The sequence below is a fragment of the Aotus nancymaae genome, unplaced genomic scaffold (assembly GCF_030222135.1).
Source record: "Aotus nancymaae isolate 86718 unplaced genomic scaffold, 86718_ANA_hifiasm-v0.15.2.pri h1tg000020l, whole genome shotgun sequence".
Taxonomy (NCBI): Eukaryota; Metazoa; Chordata; class Mammalia; order Primates; family Aotidae; genus Aotus; species Aotus nancymaae.
The window spans coordinates 43,025,130-43,044,301 of record NW_026988432.1 but is presented as its reverse complement, the minus strand read 5'-3'; the positions used below and the strand labels follow the sequence as shown (position 1 = coordinate 43,044,301).

Below are 19,172 nucleotides of genomic sequence, written 5' to 3'. Positions count from 1 at the left end.
TCAGGCAGGAGTGTCTAAGTGTCTGCTAATGTCTAGTGAGTTGCTTAAAAGAGGATAAAACAACACACCCTCAGGCAAGCAAGAAGATGTAAATAGAGTCAATTTAAGAAGCATAGTGCGTTAGCAAATTCAGAAATTAATCCAGATTAAGACATTTTGCTGTAAGGATCTATGTCAAAGACAAGTTCTACAACTCTGAGTTAGAGGTAAGGGCTGGGGAAGGCACTCAAAAGGTATATTCCATAAAAACCCTCATGTGTTCCAAAGTACACCTTCAAAAATCATAGAGCAAATTCACCAGCATGTGTTATCTCAAACTAGCAGAAGTTTAAGCTTAATTAAAAATAAGTCAATAGGGAATGGAAGGGGGTTGTAATTTATTCTAATATTAAAATAAGGAATCTAAACATCTAGATATGTCTGAAATACGTTTTTGTCTTTCATATAATTTATGACAAATCATTTCTTCAAATAATTATTTAAGCCACAAATTTCATCCAGGACACTGACACTTAACAGTCCTTTAGTGTTCATGGAGAAAATTACTGATCAAAGTCCCCAGGTCTCTAAAGCAAACTGAAGAATTTAATTAAAACTTTATCTTTACGTATACCTATGCATCTAGGAGAAACTAGATAGTGATCCTTTTATAGTAAAAATTGTGTACTGAGACTGAAACTGTCACATCTGAGCTCAACAAATTCCCAGAGAAATTCATAAATAGATTATATACATGAGAAACATTAACTCAAGTGATTCTCAGTATCAAAAAATACCCACAGCTTTAAGACACAATCCATTTTGCTCACTATTATTCCTGAAATCACATGTTATAAACATGCAATATGCTTGGTCATAACTTTCTCGATATCCTGTTATTGAATTTGTTTATAATATTTTTATTAACATAATGTTTATCTCCTACATGCATAGGTATTTTTGTGATCTTCATGACCAACTCAAAAATTGTAGAAATTGTAATGTGATCATACCTTGCTTCCATTTTCTCTTGCCTCTCGTTCCATCTTGAGGTCAGAAATTAGAAGACTCTTATATTTGTTTTTTCCATTACTGTTGTGATCATCTATTCTGTATTCCGAAGTTAGCTGCGCGGAGAGGGGACTGTCACTGAGGTTCAGTGGCTGTTCATCCTGCTCCAGCCCAGTTTTGCCATCACTGTTGGAGTCTCCCATCTCCCTGCTGTGTGCTCCCCCTGAAGCAATTGAACTGTGCCCCAGAGTCTCATTGCCATTAAAGCTTTCTGCAGCAGAATCATCTGTTGGAAAGGAAAAGTTATATTTTGATTTTAATTAATATGCTATTCAGATTCTACTTCGATTAGCATTTAGTGAGCTCCCATTATGTGAATGGCATTTTACGTATAATATGTGATTTAACCTCGGCAATAAACTTGTAAAGCAGTTATTGTTATTTTTAATCTATTTGGCACATGATAAGGTTTTGATGTTTTGTCCTCTTTGAATCTCACATTAAAATGCGATCTCCAATGTCCATAGTGGGGTCTAGTGGCAAGTATTTGAGTCATGAGAGTGGATTTTTCCATGAATGGCTTGGTGCCACCCCCATGGAAATGAGTGAGTTCTTGCTCTGTTAGTCCATAGGAGAGCTAGTTGTTTCAAAGACCCTGGCACCTCTTCTCTCTCTCTTGCACCCTCTCTCGCCATGATTCACACTGGCCTCCCTTCATCTTCCACCATGATTGTATTTTCCTGAAGCCCTCACCAGGAGCAGACGCCAGCACTATGCTTCCTGTACAGTCTGCACAGCTGTAAGCCAAATAATCCCTTTTTCTTTATAAATTACCCATTCTTAGATATCCCTTTATAGCAATGCAAATGGGCTAACACAGCACATTTAGGCACAAGAAGTGAAATAAAATAATAAGAAAATAGAATTGAGGGAACAGTTCAATCTTAATTGCAATTGCAAAGAAAAAAACAAAAAGAGAATTAAGTAATTATCAATTATTTTGCAAATAGTTTATTTTTTTCCAGTGAGAATATCCAGATTTGGTAAAAATTATCTGATAAAAAGCATCCTTTATCCTGCTGGTGAGAATGTACATCAGTATAAGCTGAATGAGTGTTTAACATGCATCTAAAACATTAAAAATGCTCAGAAACTTTGTTTCAGTCATTACACTTCTGAGAGTTTAAATGCCTAAGACATTTAATCATTGTGCGTATCTCTGTGTAGGTAAACATTTATACCAGTGTTGTTCATAATAGCAAAATTTAGAAATGACCTAAATTACCACAAATAGACTATTTAAGTAAATGTTGAAATTGTTAGAATATTATGCAATGAAATATGGGGATGTGGGTCATGGAGTACCAAATAGAAAAGTGCAGCTACGAAAGAATGTGGTTGGTATGATCCCAATTTTGTAAAACAAAAACATAGACAAAGTTTGCAGAAAATAACATTCTATTTTTCTTAATTCATTTTATCTTATATGATAGAAATTTGCTACTGATTTTTAAAAATTATGATGAAAAAGGTATTAAATTGTTTCCTTTAGCTAAAAGCTATTAGTGAAATAATATAAATATGGGTGAGCAAGAGAAATATTATTCAATACTTGTGATTTTTAATTTTCTGAATATTAAGTATGCTTTTTTGTGGGGTGCAATGACATAATGTTTTTTAAACAATTACATTCATGGGAATTATATTCAAATTCTGAAAGAGAAATATAACTCACATATTTGTTCATTTATTCACTAACATTTGTTAAGTGCTTACTCTGTGGCCAATATGGGGTTAAGTATCTGGCCTGTAGAGAAGGTGCCTTCATCAAATTCACAGATAATTGAGACAGAAAAACAAATATGCTATTAAAATTCAGAGCAAGAAGGCTGTGATCTAATACAAGGGATAAAGACATCATAGAAGGCTTCCTAAAGAAGAAAATATGAGTCAAATTCCAAAAGGTGAGTGAGCCTTAAATCAGGTGGAGAAGTTGGAGAAGAGTGTTCTCTATAGAGGGATCAGCATGTGCAAAGTCACAGAGGTCAGCATATGCAGGGCTAGTGAGAAGTACGAGTAGTCTGGGGTGCAAAAAAAGAGAATGAGAAAAGATAAATCTAGAAAGGAAAAAACAGAATACCAAGAAAGCATTTTGCTCATCAAAGAACTTGGATTTTATATGGGAGCAAATAGCAATTTTAATTTATTGTGGGAAATGACATGGAAAAAGTTATATTTCAAATAGACTATTCTGACTCGGATGAGGAGAATGGTATGAAGGGTCAAAGTGAAAGTTGGGGAGACCAAATTAAGAGATTCAGAAGTCATCTAAGTTGGTATCTTTAAAAGCTCAAACTTCTGAAGCGGTGGCAGTGTAGAAAAAGAGGAGACAATTAGAAAAATTGTGAGGATAGAATTGAAACGACTAGTAGTAATGGAATAGGCAAGAGTCCAGGATGAAGCCAGGTCTGTAGTAAAAAAAATTTAAAAAGGGCATTACGTTAAGATTAATTTTGATTGAAATATTTTGTTTTTGTTTGTTTGTTTTTGAGACTGAGTTTCACTCTTGTTGCCCAGGCTGGAGTGTAGTAGTGTGATCTTAGCTCACTGCAACCTCTGCCTCTTGGGTTCAAGTGATTCTCCTCCCTCAGCCTCCCAAGTAGCTGGGATTACAGGTGCATGTCACCACGCCTGGCTAATTTTTGTATTTTTAGTAGAGATGTGGTTTCACCATGTTGGCCAGGCTGGTCTCGAACTCCTGACCTCAGGTGATCTGATTCACCCACTTTGGCTTCCCAAAGTCCTTGGATTATAGGCCTGACCCACTACACCCAGCCTGAAATAGTATTTTTAAACAATTTCCTAAGACTATCTTGTGGAAAATGTTGAAATATGTTCAAATGGAAAAATTCTATTAAATTACTCTTTTTATGTACCCATCAAAGAAAGAATTGATGTGGAGAGAAAAAATACACAGGAAAATTTAGGAAACTGGTCATAAATAATAATTTATGACCTGGTACTTTCCATAGCTATTAATCCAAGGATTCAAAAACAGTATTTTAACATGAAATGTCTAGGGCTTTTGAAATACAGAATTAATGGGATGATTTATATATATGTAATTTAGATAAATGTGCATGTTTATTTATGCCAATTTGAATTCTTATGTTAAATTATGAATATGATTTTTAATTACTTTAAATTATTATGTCCCATGAAAGTCCAAAGAAAAGCACACTGAGCATATTCAACTCCAATTTTTAATTCATGAAAAAAAGTGATTTAACATTTGTGTACTAGAATATTTTAAAAAATACACTAACATTTAATGTATAAAAGCTTTGTTAATACTTATTAGGTTAAATAACCCTAAATATATATTATATTTTAAAGTAAAATCTACATTAGCATAAGATAAATCCAGTATCTCTCATAGTTAAAAATTAAACATCCCATATCTATTTCTTCAATCTGAAATCATTACATATATCTAATAAATAATATATCTAATAAATAGTATATTATTGGTTCATTTTTTTCAGGTAAGATAAACATTATCATTTGTCAGGAAAGGCTTTAATAAGTTTCATGTATTTATTTCTGTAAAAAATATAAACAATAAAGTAGAAAATATTTTTAGATGGAGTAGTTCACTCCAGATGTTACCAAGGTAACTAAATTCAACAGCGTTACATATTTCATTCCTGAGTAAATCAGTATGTTTTAAGAAAAACAAATAAATGATTTACTCATTTGTATCAAATATATATACTCACATATTTTATAATTTAAATGGTAAAAAACAATAATGTTTCACAGCACTGTCTTATAAATCCAAATTTGAAACAAAGTTTTTGATGTCTGTATTGTATTTAAAAAATACAATATAGAACAGTGAGCAGACATTAAACTGAACATAAATCAACAGTTTTATATTGTTGAGTTTCACGTAATCACATTAACAGTTTTTATTCTCCCTCCCTCTCTTCCTAAAAGATACTTTTTAAGAATTTAAAATCGAAGACCTCAGACTCCTATAATCAATTCACATCAGGTCATCACTTTAAAGGGGTAATCTGCCTCCTTACCCAACACAGTTTGCTGGATCCTGAGTGGCTGCTACACACAGGGTGCAATATTTAGATCTGTGGATATGGCCTTCAGGTTCACTGGGCCAGGGCGATGGTTCTTCTCTCATGGTTTCAGCCTGGGTACCACACCATTTGAACCAAAGACTCTGTATTTGAGTCCCAAAGAAAACAGCACCTGGAGCTTTGGAAAATAAGAGTGCCCAGGGTACCTAGCAGCAGAGGAGAATGTGGAATGTGATGACAAGGAAGTGTGGAATCTGGTTACATCAGGAGGGCAGTTGGATGTTGGAATTTAATTTGTTCTGCTACTTTTGATGGGATAGATTTAGTGTTGTGGAGAATTATTGTGCTATCTCTGCTAGCACAGCTGAGGCTCCTTCGTGTCTAAAAGGTCTAGTAACACAGTAAATGGCAGACTAGTCTTTTTCTTCTTTCTCATTTGCTACTCCCCATTCATCTCCATGAATTAGTAGAGACCCTAGAAATACTCTAAGTTATCCGGTGGCATTTTCCTGGAGTGATTTCATCAGCAACACATTCAACAATTAGCTCTCTCTGTATGAAGATAATTCACCTAAAACATTATGTATAATGTATATGTGTACATGTCTGTGTATTTAAGAGTGTGTGTGTGTGTGTGTGTGTGTGTGTGTGTGAGAGAGATCTACCCAAGTACCTGACCTACTTTCTTATTCAGTTACTTTCAGTAGCTCATTACCATGGCCTCTAGGCCAAGTGCCTTAGGCAAAATGAACAGGAACTATATATATATATATATATATATATATATATATATATATACACACACACACACACACACACACACACACACATATGTATCATCCTCATTTTAATATTAGTACTTGGAAGTTTAGTCCTAAAATTCAGGTCAGATGCTCACAGGGTCCAAAAAGCTTTTCACCGTTTTCCCCAAATGCACCACAATTTTCCACCTTTAGTCCTTTGATGTCCTATTAGAAAACTTGTCTTTCATATCTTACCATAAAACTAAATATTAAGTCCAAAATATAGATGTAAATAGCATTGCTAAAAAGATTAGGATCTTCATATCCAAAAAAATAGAAAAAAAAATTAAAAATTGCTTTGAAATCTAATTGCAAAATAGTTTAAGTACAACTCTCCTTTACCTCTCATGGTCTCTGGTCTGTCTTCTCCCAGCAAGGGGCAAAAAAAACAAAAGAAGCTTACCCATCACTAGGCCATACCTTACATCTTATACCATAACTCCCTCTACTCTACAATACAAAGCAGATAATGTAGTCTGAATCAATCCTTTGCAGCACTTTCCAGCCCAGTTTCTGCCTGGAGCCTGACTCCCCGATTCATTTCTGGCTTAAGCTCTTCTGTCACTTAAAAATTTCTCATTTTCCTTCCTTAAAACCTTGTGATGACCTTTTCATTCTTTGTATGTTTTACTTATCCTCTATACCACAGTTTTAAATACTTAATTAATAGCCCTGTTCTCTGTTTTAGATTTTTTTCTCTTATATGCGAAAACATCAATTCCTGACCACAAAAGCCCTGTACTTTTGGTCTCAAAACCACAAAAACCTGCAGAAACATTCATCTTTAAGTTTACTGATGTAAACAAATGCATATGTATACACATATATATGTATGTAGGTATATATGTATGTATGACTACTACTAAAAGATTAAAGGACATTTATAAAATGATAAAACTGATTTTATTGAGGGCAAGAAATAACAAATGTTTCAGCCTTCTACTAAATTGTCCACAAGGGTAACACTCTTACTCTTGTTTGATAACTCCTAATCCATTCTTTGCCATGGAAGAATGAGATCTACTCAAAGGAGATTATTACAGTGAATGCACAGAGATAAGCTGGATGTCTCAAAGCATATAACTAAATTTCAGTGAAATAGTTAAATAATAAAACTAATTCTAACCTATCAATGAGGAGTTAATTTATATTGTTTATATTATGTTGTTTATAATATTTAACCAGACATCTATGTGCACAAGATACTTTCCTCGGCATTGCTGAGTCCAAAGAGACTCCATAAAAAATTATTATCATCTGAGATTATACCATAAGAATTACAATGCAAGGTTGAAAATACTACCTGTTCCATGGGAGTTTCATATCAAGCATCATGAATAAAAAGGTTCCTCAGAGAAAGAAAAGTCACCTCTTACTGGGGATGAAAAGGGTATCAGGGAAGGTGTTTTACAGGAGGTGGAATTTGAAGAAGGTGAGACATATGTAGATATATAATGGGGACAGTGGAGGTTATCCCAGTTTACAAGAGAGCATAAGAAAAAACATCAAAGGCAGAAAAAAGCTGGAAGAGGACAGAGAATTAGTATGTTCTACCTACTAGGACAAAGAATTGTGTGCGTATACATTTGTTTATATATACATGTGTGTATATGTATATGTACATGTATACATGTGTGAGACAGGATGTCACTCATTTCACCCAGGCTGGAGTACAGTTCACTGCAGCCTCAATTTCCTAGGCTCAAGCGATTCTCCTACCTCAGTTCCACAAGCAACTGGGACTGCAGGTGTGCGCCACCATGCTTAGCTATTTTTTTTTTTTTTTTTACTTTTTGTTGAGATGGGGTCTCACTATGTTTCCCAAGCTGGTCTTCAACTTCTGGGCTCAAGAAACCCTCCTGTCTCATCCTCCCCAAATTCTGGTATTACAGGTATTAGCCATCTACTGTACCTGAGCAGAATCGTATATTTTATAGTAGTGGTTGTTTTACTGTGTATTCTTTTTTCAGGAGCACTTATAAAATTATTCATTATTCTACTGGAGTGTGTGTACTAGGAAAAACCCATTGATTATGTGAGTGTAGTTTGAGAAAGTTTATTTATCTATAGGTCCAACTCTAAGCCACTATCAACTGACCCAGAACAAAACTTTCTCCCAATTCCAAGATTACTCATTTTTAAAAATGGCTATTATGCAATAACTTGTAAATGGCTTCTTAATTCTCTAACAAATTACAAAATACAGTCATGCATTGCTTAATGAGAGGGATACATTCTTAATGTTGTTAGGCAATTTCATCATTATGTGAACACAGAGTGTATTTACACAAACCTAGATGGCATAGCCTACTATACATTTAGGCTATATGGTATAGCCTATTATTCTGGACTACAAACCTATACAGGATGTTGTTGTACCAAGTGCTGTAGGCAATGATAACACAGTGGTAAATCTTTGTGTAATTAAATACGTGTAAACATAGAAAAGGTATAGTAAAATATATAACATTATAATCTTATGGGATCACTGTTGTATGTGACATCTATTATTGAATGAAACATCAGTATGTGGCACATGACTGTACTATTTCCATGCTTACCCCAGCTTGTTCAGGATTTCATAGAACTAGTTATTTTACATAAAATTACTTGCATAAATGTATTTTAATATTTTTATAGTGTTGGAAAATATCAGCTTTATTTTGTTGACAAAGTCACAGTTATCGTGAATACCATTGTGTTATATTGCTTACAGTCATAACAGAAAAAAATGTTAAAATTTTATTTAGAGGTAAGTGAAAAAATATAAACATAGATTTTTTTCCCTCCCAACTCACAGCACAGATCTACTTATGGAATCCAGGGTAAGTGTTCTTCAACTAGATGCTATGCTGTTTTTTCACTTAAATTATACCATAATAATCATAACTCACAGGTTTCTGATCCCTAAGTCCAACACTGATATGGTAGGTTTCAGTGAGGGTCTGTGTAGTCCTTCTTCTCACCTTACAACACCTTGTCATTTTATGACATTTAAAATCTATTTTATTTACCAGTCAGACTGTACATTTCCATAAGGTAGGTATTTTACATATTTTGTTTCTTTATGTTCCTCTATGGAATGCGGCTTAGTGTTTTACACAAAGTTAACTTATAGCTACAGATGATATAGATATAAATAATGCAAAAAAGTCACAGATAATATAATGCATTAATGCAGCTGTGTGTGAAATCCATGTATTAGCCACATACTTACGAGGCTATTTACTGCTACAACTTAAAATCAAAACAATACGTGAGATTTTGCATGTTCCGTCTCATACAGCAAGCAGTATATACAATGAAAAAAATATCCTGTTAGATTTAATGTAAACCTAAAACAATCATTTTATAGCAAGTCAGTGTTTTCAAAGAGAGTTGACACCTAACTACTGGAAAGAAATGCCCAAGAAACCCCACTGAATGAGCAATAGAAACAAGAAACAATGCCCTATAATATTATTATAGAGTCATTCTATTAGAAAATGATTTGACAATTTACAAGGAAATGGCTAGAGATGTATCATTAATTATCCCCAACCACTAAGTTACAAGAGCAAATGTCACATGTTGGGGTATATCATTTTGGAAAGAAACGTTCTAATTGAAGCTAAAATCAATAGGATCCAAAAGGTGGTTGCCCTAAATTGGTGTTTAGCCAAAAAGCAAACCAAAAGTTTTTCTTCTGGCCAATAAAAAATCAGAAAATACTTTATTTTGAACAAATGAAAAGCTGTGAAAATAAAAAGATCCACTTGTAACAAGCTTATGTTTGAAACAGTATCTTGGAGCTGGGCAGGACCTAAGCTAGCTTCCAGACTGTCCTTGTAAGAAGCATTGTGGTAGTGGCTATCCACTTTACAAAACCCTGCTACCCCCATCCTAGGAATTGTTCTTGATATACAGTGATAAGTTACCAGAAGCTATGCTTCTCTTCTGTTGGTTAACCATTGTGATGGCCTGTTTCGGATTCTGATTCTCTCACTTACTTCACCAAGTCAGCTGTTGTTTTGCCTAATGCATTTTTTTCTGAGTCTCTGTCTGACCAGACCAGAATTGACTCTCACCTTCATGCTCATATCCCAGGATAATTTGATTTCTCTGATTCTGTATTACAATCTAGTTCACAGGGTCTTTGCCAATCATACCCTAATATACGTCCCCATAATTCTACATAAGAATAAAACCATGCTTAGATGAGCAAAAATGGTTTAGTCTTGTCTACTTTGGTAAGATACATAACAATAAAAATATAAGATAACTGAAATGTAGGACCCTGTCTCCTCAGTGAGCAGGAAACTAGTGTTTTGAAATGTATCTACATACCCCATCCATAGTGAGGGTTAAGTTCTTAAAACTTGACTTCTCTCCTACTCTGCCTTTTGAGAACGTCTCCAATCTCTTAATACACTTGGGCATCATGAACTGAATATCACCTTAATCAAAGCATGCTCATTAAATGTAGGCATGTTCAGTAGCTCCTTTTCATCAAGTGGAAGTGTGACATGTAGGAATGGGTCTTCTCAGGCTCCCATGGTATATGAGTAGGTTGCTCAAAACCCATAATACAACAGTTCCTTCTTTAATCTCTGTCTACTATTTTAAAAGAAATTTTTAATGAAAAATTGGTTGAGAATGAGAAAGGTCAGCCTTGTTTCTATGATAATGTAAAAGTCTGAAATGGTACAGTTGTTTACATAGATAGATCCAAATGGAGGAGGAAATACTCTAAATGGGTAGGACTTCAAGCAGTAAGTCTTTTTGTATACGCTCCTTACGACAAATATATAGTGTTAGGTTATCGCATTATGTCTTTGGCAGTGGCCAAATGGCATAAAGACTTGAAAGAGCCAGGCTGGATGATATCCAGACAGAAATGAAGGCACGATATTAATAAATCTTTTATAATAGGTTAAGGGCTTGAAAATATTCATGCCTTGCCCATGCCCATCAAAACACCACTGCTGTAGAAGGTGATCCTAATAATCAGGTGCACAGTGTGACTTTTCCTGTGGATATGAAGCATCCTACCTGCTAAACCCATGTTTGCTCGGTGGGATTATGAATGGAGTGGCAGTCAGAGTGGGAATAGAGGATGTACATGGGTGCTCCATTCTGGGTGCTTCATTCACCATGTTAATCTGAGTACCCAGCTGTCCAACAGAGTGTTCAATCTTAAAATTTTGATAAAGTACAGAACTTTGAGAAGATTGCCAACTTCACTATAACAGATCAATTGTATTGGATCTCTCTAGTTCTGTATGGAATAGCTACTTGTTCTTAGTAGAATAGATGTTTATTTTTGACTTGGTCCTGTATTTCTGGCCCATTCTTCCTCAGATTTCACCACTTTTGACCTTAGAATGTTTTATATATTACACTTTTTCTGATACTACATTACATTCAATCAAGGAAATCACATCATAGTAGAAGCATTGAAACAACTATAGGATTTTCCTTATTGCTCTTATCTCTTCTATCACTGGCAGACTACTGACCTTATTAAAAAAAATGAAATAAACTGTTAAAAACTCAACTCCAGTGCCAGCGAGAGATAGTACCTGAGCCTGAGAGGGCTGCCTTTTAGGATGTGATGTGTGCTTTAAGTCAGCTACTGATACTTGGGTCTGTTTGTTTCTTAGCCACAACATCAGGCTGGAAACAAGGTGCTCCAGAGATGGAGGCGACATTTCTCATAACTCTTCTTTACAACTGTAGGTTCTGCTAACCTGCAGAAAGGACACTTCCAACAAGTGGAATAGAAACTGACCGTTTCACACCATGCAGGCCACTAAGAAAGAAAGGACGGCCATGTGTTGGTTGAGGTCATTAATCACAACTACCAAAGGAATGAAAGATGGCAAAATAACAAAATAGGTTAGGAGGTGAATCCTCAGGGAGTATCTAAAGTATTTTTCATTTTGTTCTGTAGGAAGGAAAATACTATCAAGGCAATTCTTAGAGACAAGAAGATCACATTCCCTGACATGCCATTCCACATGGAGTATTTCCTCGGTAGTTTTATTGCTGTTAAAGAGGTAAAAACATGGAATTTGTAGTTGGGTTTTTTAGCCATAAATACAAGCTATGGTTTTGCAACTAGATGCAGAGACAAGGAGTACAATGTTTATATGGATTTCTTTCCTTGCTGTCAAGTATCTGAATATTAAATAAACATATTCCTCATTTTCTTAATTTTTATCTCCATTGTTGTATATAGCCTGTGGTGGTAGAAAATAAATATGTAAATTAGTCCATTAATTGTATAATTTCAATTGTTACAGAACTGAAATGGTAATGAACATCGCTTGGTGATTTCAACTCAGAAAAGTGAGTCTTTTCAGCATGATACCTGGATGCAGTTGCTGGATGTGGCTCAGATTTACTTCTAATGAGGAAATAATAGGATTTATGTACTTCATGCAAAGTAGATGGTAAGTATTTAGTAGAAGTATATTTGGACATATGAGAAAGTTGTGTGATGGTATAATATGATATGTGTGTATGTGTTAGCCAATGATAGCATGTACTAAGCACACATAGGGATGGCAACTTAATGCCTAAATTCTCCTAATTTGCCTAATTTACAAGTGTAGGCCACAGTAGGCATGATTTCTTGCTGCCTTGGAATAATTTGGAGCTGTGAGACAGATTAAATAGGTGTCATTGCAACTAGGTATTTTTACGATAAACTCTAGAGAGCACTAAAACTACCATCACTGAGGTACCCATAATTTTTCTAGTTCCTAGCTTTCAAGATTTGGGGTAATCAATTCTTTGTAAATTTTGAGATATTCCAGTTCTTCTTCAATAGATATCCATTTATGTACAATTTTTGCTTAATTTAACCAGTTTTTTAAAATAAAACTTGAAACATCAACCTTAAGAAATACATAAAATTTATTTTACTTTTGAGAAAACCAAAAGCTAAGGAGTGATGTCAGAAAGAAGGTGGAATAGGAAGCCTTGGACCCTTCTTCCCCCCATGAACACCCTGACTCAACACAAATACACATCGTTCTCTTTGTGAAAATTCCAGAAATTAGTTGAGAGGCTTCTACATCCTGGGTGAATGCAAGCCAGCCACACGGAAACGAGTAAAAATATTTGAGAAAAGTGAGGAACAGAAATGTTAAGTGCCTTGACTGTGTTCAGCTAAAAATGTAACTTATATGTTAAAGGACTTCAAGTTATGTAATAAAGTACAGTCATAGGAATAAGGGATGCTAAGCCTAAAATACTTTCAGGGACTATGGGAAGGGATAGAATTGAATCAAATATTTGAAGGTTTTAATATGTTTGTATTACCTGTCAGGAACATAGAAAATTAAAGATTAAAAATTAAAGATTATACATAATCAGTCTTTTGTGCAGTATATCAGAAACATTCTGATGAAATTATCAAAAGATCAAATAAGTTTCTCTATCTCTGGAGGCACTTAAGGATGAAATGTAAGCTACTGGAAGGCAAGTTCCAGTTCTTATTCCTTTATTGATTTTTGATTAGCATATTTAAAATATTCAATAACTTTGTTAGAGTAGACCATCACAGTAGTTAATTGCACTGTTAGTATCTCTTTAGTAAACAGACTGTCGGTCTTCCTATATCCTTATGTGTGTTCCTGAACTAACCGTATTTTTACTGAACTGGAGACTATTATAGGAAGAATTCCAAAAATACCCCCCATCCAAGATTCTACACTCTAATTTCCAGAACCCACACATATGTTGAAGTATCACTCCTGTGATTGTTATGTCATGTGGTACAATTGATGTTGGCAGAGAGATTATCTGGGTAGGTCTGATTAAATCACATGAGCTCTTAAAAGCACAGAGCTTCCTCAGTGAGTAGCAGAAAAAGATGTCAGAGAGATTTACAGCACAAAGGTTTTTAAAGATGGAAGAAGCCACATAAAGAATACAGGCAGTCTTCAAGGAGCTGACAGGGATCCCCCATTGATAGCCAGCAAAAAAAACAGAGACTTCAGTCCTGCAACCACAAGGAACTAAACTCTGCAAACTACCTGGGTAAGCTTGGAAGTGAATTATTTCCCAAAGTTCCCAAATTAGAGCCTAGGAAGGCTGACATCATGATTTTGGCTTTGTGATACCCTAAGGATAGAACTCAGTCAAACTTGCCTAGACTTCTGAACTATAGACCTATGAGGCATATGGGGGTTGTTTTATGCTGTCAAGTTTGCAGTAATTTTTAGAAAGCAACATAAAGTGAATACAGTACAAACATAAAGGATTTTCCAGGGTATATTAGGATATGTAATACCATTTAAAATTATTCAAGTACATTTCAAATAATAGATGTGTATAGTAATTCTCAAACTTTAATTGCTTCAGAATTTCCTGAGGGAGATGATTAAAAATATGCATCTGTAGGATTAATGTAGGCATTAAAACCTCTAATACAACAAAGACTAAAAATCTTGGTTTAATTTATTTTGGTTGAGGTCAGGGAATGTATAAGCATTTCTCATATAAGTGTTTAGGCGCCACATGTGAGAAATTAATGTAGATGATATCCAACAACTAGCCAGTGGAATATGCAATTAAAGGAGGCAACTGTGGATACTGACAGAACTAAATATGACTAACAGCCCTCAATTCTGGGTTCAGTAAGGCTGAATCTGAGGATATTTTAATCTCATTTTTTAAAAATCTGGGAAATTTTCAGAAAAAGAAGCTAAAAGCCAAATATTCTTTCCCTTTATCAAAACTAATAAACAAAAATACTTACTACCAGAATGGCCCTATTTTTTTAAAAGACTCATGAAAGGATATGATCTTCCTCAAAGAGTTAAATGTAAATGTGTAACTAAAGAGCTAAAAACCTTATCTGGGGGAAAATGATAAACTTAATTACCCTGGTTAATGAACTTCTGGAAGAAAAGGTCTTTACCTGGGTCAAGTGTATGTTTGGAAAATCAAGAATCTTTACTCCCCTATAAAGTAGAGCTGCCTATCATATATGCATTCACATGTGCTAAAGTGACTGTCAGTTTTTCTCACATAGCAGGTAAAGAGTATCACCCTGGGAAGAACTGTTAAAACCATCAAAGTGTGTCCTCTGGGTTCTGCATGTTCTCTTTCCCCTCATGATCGCTAATTCTCTAGCTATTTGTGTACATACTGGCTCTCCGTATGTCATTTTACTGAGTAATAGATTGACAGATTGTTGATTGATTATCCTTTGTCTGAAATTCCCTCACAGAAAAATGTTACTTCAACTAGGCACTTGTAATTTAAACCTTTTATCTCTAATTGTGAAATGAAAGACTTTTTCTCTTGGTATTTTCAGCCATTAGCAAGCAGGTGAAGTATATTGTGTTTTGGGAGTGTGTGGGGAGACAGAAACCTTGTGATCATACAAGACCTATTAAGTACCTATGTTTTTAAAGTAATTTAGAGATGAATCATTAGAATGTATACTCCTTTAGGTTTTCTCCTAAACTCTCCTACTCCTACCCTTCAACAGTTCTTCTCCCCTTGGTAATGGTGAGCCAGAACTACTCAGTGATGGAGCTGAAGTTTTTACTGCCAATATTCTGAGACAGCAAGAAGCCTGACCTACGAAGCTTTTCTTAGATTTACAGAACAAATACATCCTAAAATAATTATTCTGTAAAGATCCCCAATACATACTCCCTTATCTATCACAATGGTCATTTGCTGGTTTGTTCTCAGATCTGTTGTTCTTCCGTTGCAAATTTTATTTCCTTTGATTTCTTGCCTAGTGCCTTATGACTGGGTTTAGACAATGAGAGACGCTGGCAGATATAGATAATAGGACAAAGAGAGAATGCCTGGTTATGCCCTCCTCCCTCCCCATGCACACACCCTCTCTGGTTCAGGCAGTCTCTCCATCTCCAGCATGTTGTGCACATCCTCTATGCCCCAGTTTCTGCTAAGAAGCCTTTTTCATGAATCTGATTCTCATGTAGGAGTTCTGGTCTTGAGCTCTATTAATATCAGTTCTTCCCTGGCCCTTCCACCACTAGCTATGGGAGCTGCCTCTTTCTGTTATCAATTCCAGAGATGCTTCATTATCCCCCGGATGGCTTTTTAGCTTTTCAAACACCACTGTGTAAAGTGCCCTGTATTAAATTTTCCTGATGGATGTCATGGAGTGGACTCCATTTTCCAGATTGGATTCCAACTGATACAATTTCTTTTCCTTTAGCCTCAAGACCTGCATTCTAAAAACTTTGATAGTATTATAGATGATATTTTATAATTTTTAAAATAAATTTGTTATTTGATATACAAGATAATTTCACCAAGCTCCCTTTACTGTTTCCTTCTCTTGAGTTGAAATTAATTACTGCCAGTAATAGTGGTATTAAGGAAGTTATGGACATCTTAAGGAATGAAAAATCAATAAAATGTTTGGTGACAAACAGGTGACAAGCATAGTGTTAGAAACTGGTTTCCTAATTCTAAAAGAAACTTCCATCTAAATTCTACTGGCATATCTAAGCAGGAAACACTTGTTTGGGCATTGTGAGGAGAAGAGCCTGAAACAGACAGATGCTATGTTATGTTGGGGAAGAAACTGAATATAAATCTAAAACTTTAGATTTATAATGAATGAATGGCAATACTGGCACTTAATAATGTATCATATTTTACATTCTTTCCTCTACGTTATATTGTCTCTCAATGAAGGCAGACTTTAGAAAGAGTTGGATTATAGAAATAGTAGAATATAAAGAAAGTAAACTCAGGAGGAGAGAGGAGGATAGAGTGGAGAAAGATGATGAAAGAAAGATGATGATGATGGTGGCTTGGAACAAGCTTGATAGTAGGGAGCTCTCAAGGGGGTTGGAGAACAAGTATTTGGTAAAGGGTGTTGGGGTAAGGAATCATGGGATTAGGAAGATATATCCTAGGAATTGTAAAAAATGAAGTGATAATTGTTGGGGGTTAATGTGTGGAGGTACCAAAGTAGGAGAAATAACCCTCCAAGGAGAACACCTCTGCCTCTGAGGACCAAATCAACTATATTACAAATGGGTGGAGGATAGGGGCTAGGCTTTTTTTCATTGCTGTATACCTTGAAGCCAGCATTATGCTTTGTGTATAGTAGATATTCAGCAAATGCCTAAAGCTGTATATTAATGACTCTAAGCCACCTTGATTCTATTTTCTAAACTCATGATTTTCATAGCCCAAAACTTTTATATTGTATTACACACTAATTTTTTCATACATGTAAGTCATATTTTCCCAAAAGGTCATAGGTAGTAAGGACCTTACTTTAATACCTCTTTGCATAAAGCAGTATATACATCAAGTCACCAAGTAAAAATATAATTTAAAAAAATCAGTGGAAGAAGAGAAAATGTTTTGTTTTTGTTGACATTTTATTTTGTCATAGTAAGACGATAGTCAATAAGGAATGTCAGAGTGAATTTGATGAAAAAAACGCAACCAAGAATAGAAAGGATTCCCAGATAATGAGTATCCTTTTTATAGTAGTGGTATATATACTCATTTTCATTTAAACTGTTTCTGTCATAATAAAACATTGAATTCTCATCAAATCAAAATTTAAAAATCTGTCTTGGTTGACCATTAAGAAAAACTAATCTAAGTTACTGTACTAACTATATCAATTTAAATTCTTTGAATAATGCCAAATTAAGAGCTCTTACAATGTGATTACTACTAATTAATTGAGAGCTGGTTATTGTACCCCTCACCCCCATCCCATGTTTTCTGCTGTTACACCAATGTCACATAAGCATGGCCATCTATAAAATCTTTCCTTGGATAAAGCACAGTGGATTCTATTTTGAAAACCTTGTTTCTTTTTCTTAGGCCAAAGAGGAAACCTTTACTGAGCTTTGAAGCACCTGGTTCAGAGTGTTCACTGCTGATGGCACATTTCCAGGATCCTTCCTCAGTGGTTATCCATGCAATGAAACTAAACAGAAGAATGAATTACATTGACTATATCACTTGATTGTACACATCTCCTTTCTAGCCTCCCTTCTAGTAAAATTAACATGCCAACTGCCTACTGCATTGATAGCCCCACAACTACTTTAGGTCGAAACTGCCAAGGCAGGCACCTGATCGAAGGGCCATCAAACCATAAGTCAAACCCATAGTCAATGCAGCCAAATCAGAAGATAAATTAGGCCAAAGCATTTCATCTCTTGGAATTTGAACTAACATTTTCTTCTCAAAGTGTGGGCCAATGACCACATCAACGTCACCAGTGAATTTAGAAATACAGAATCACAGGTTTATCCCAGACCTACTAAATCAGAATCTGCATTTTAACCAGGCTCCCAGAAGATTCATTTGCATGGTGAAATTTGAAAAGCCGAAACTACTAACATGGTTAGTAGCTGCAGCAGAGGTAAAAGTGATAGGGGACCATTGGACTGGAAAAGTTATAGGGGTCCATGTTCAAGCCAAATTCATCAGAGAAAGCCAAAGTAGGGAGACACGTGGAAACAAGAGATAAGTGAACTGTGTGGGGTCTACCTCACACAGTCTTGGTGTACAGTTATTTCAGTATAATTATTAATCATGTCCCCCCTTAGCTCTCAAAAATATCCTGGTTTGGATAATAAATTATATGATATCTCAGTATAAAACATTGTGAGGTTAATTTATGGCCTAGCTGTCCTGCACATTCTAGTCTTGGGTCCCTTAAATCACTGTCTCCCTTATTGGGACACATCATTCTTAAAAAAACTGACGCCCTTGTGCCCTGATTATTTGAAGTAGCTCACACACATGAAAATTTTACTATTTAATTAGTAGCTAATATGTGACATTAAAAAGTAATTTAAAATTATATTTGGTTACTAATTTATCAATTCTCAAAGCAAACCTAGGTTATCTAATGTCACAGGGGCATATCCTAGGCTCCTGATTAAATGGCTTCCGCCAGATAATCTATGTGCCAAAGTCCACTTAACACTCTGGAGCAGCTGACTCCATAATCTGTGGCCTTTTCTCTTCACCATGTCTTTCCAGGTTATAATTCTCTGGTGATACCGCAAACACCTGCCATAGGAGTAAACCATGACATGTATGACCACCTCTGAGGGCATAGAAACTTTCTGTTTGTAGGATACTATGCTCTATCTCTCTAGTTTTCTGATAAAATATTTAGATGCTTTGTAGTGTGGATTGAGCATTATTTTCCAGATAATGCAAAGCCAAGAGGTGGATTTTTAAAATTCTATTCAAATAATTTTTCCTTAAAGTACTGTTTTGACAACTAACATATTAACCAATTTTCAATAATAAA

The 19,172-nt window shown here is 35.1% G+C and overlaps 1 protein-coding gene across 9 annotated transcripts in view; it reads right to left on the bottom strand.

The window, feature by feature from the left end:
• NOL4 (nucleolar protein 4) overlaps window positions 1-19,172 on the bottom strand; it is a 371,463-nt gene that overhangs the window by 166,014 nt on the left and 186,277 nt on the right. For all 9 annotated transcript variants that reach the window (XM_012447283.2, XM_064379303.1, XM_012447284.2 and 6 more), the window contains one exon: window positions 993-1,276. In XM_012447283.2, coding sequence (XP_012302706.1) covers window positions 993-1,276 — 284 coding nt within the window. The remainder of the gene's footprint in view (window positions 1-992; window positions 1,277-19,172) is intronic.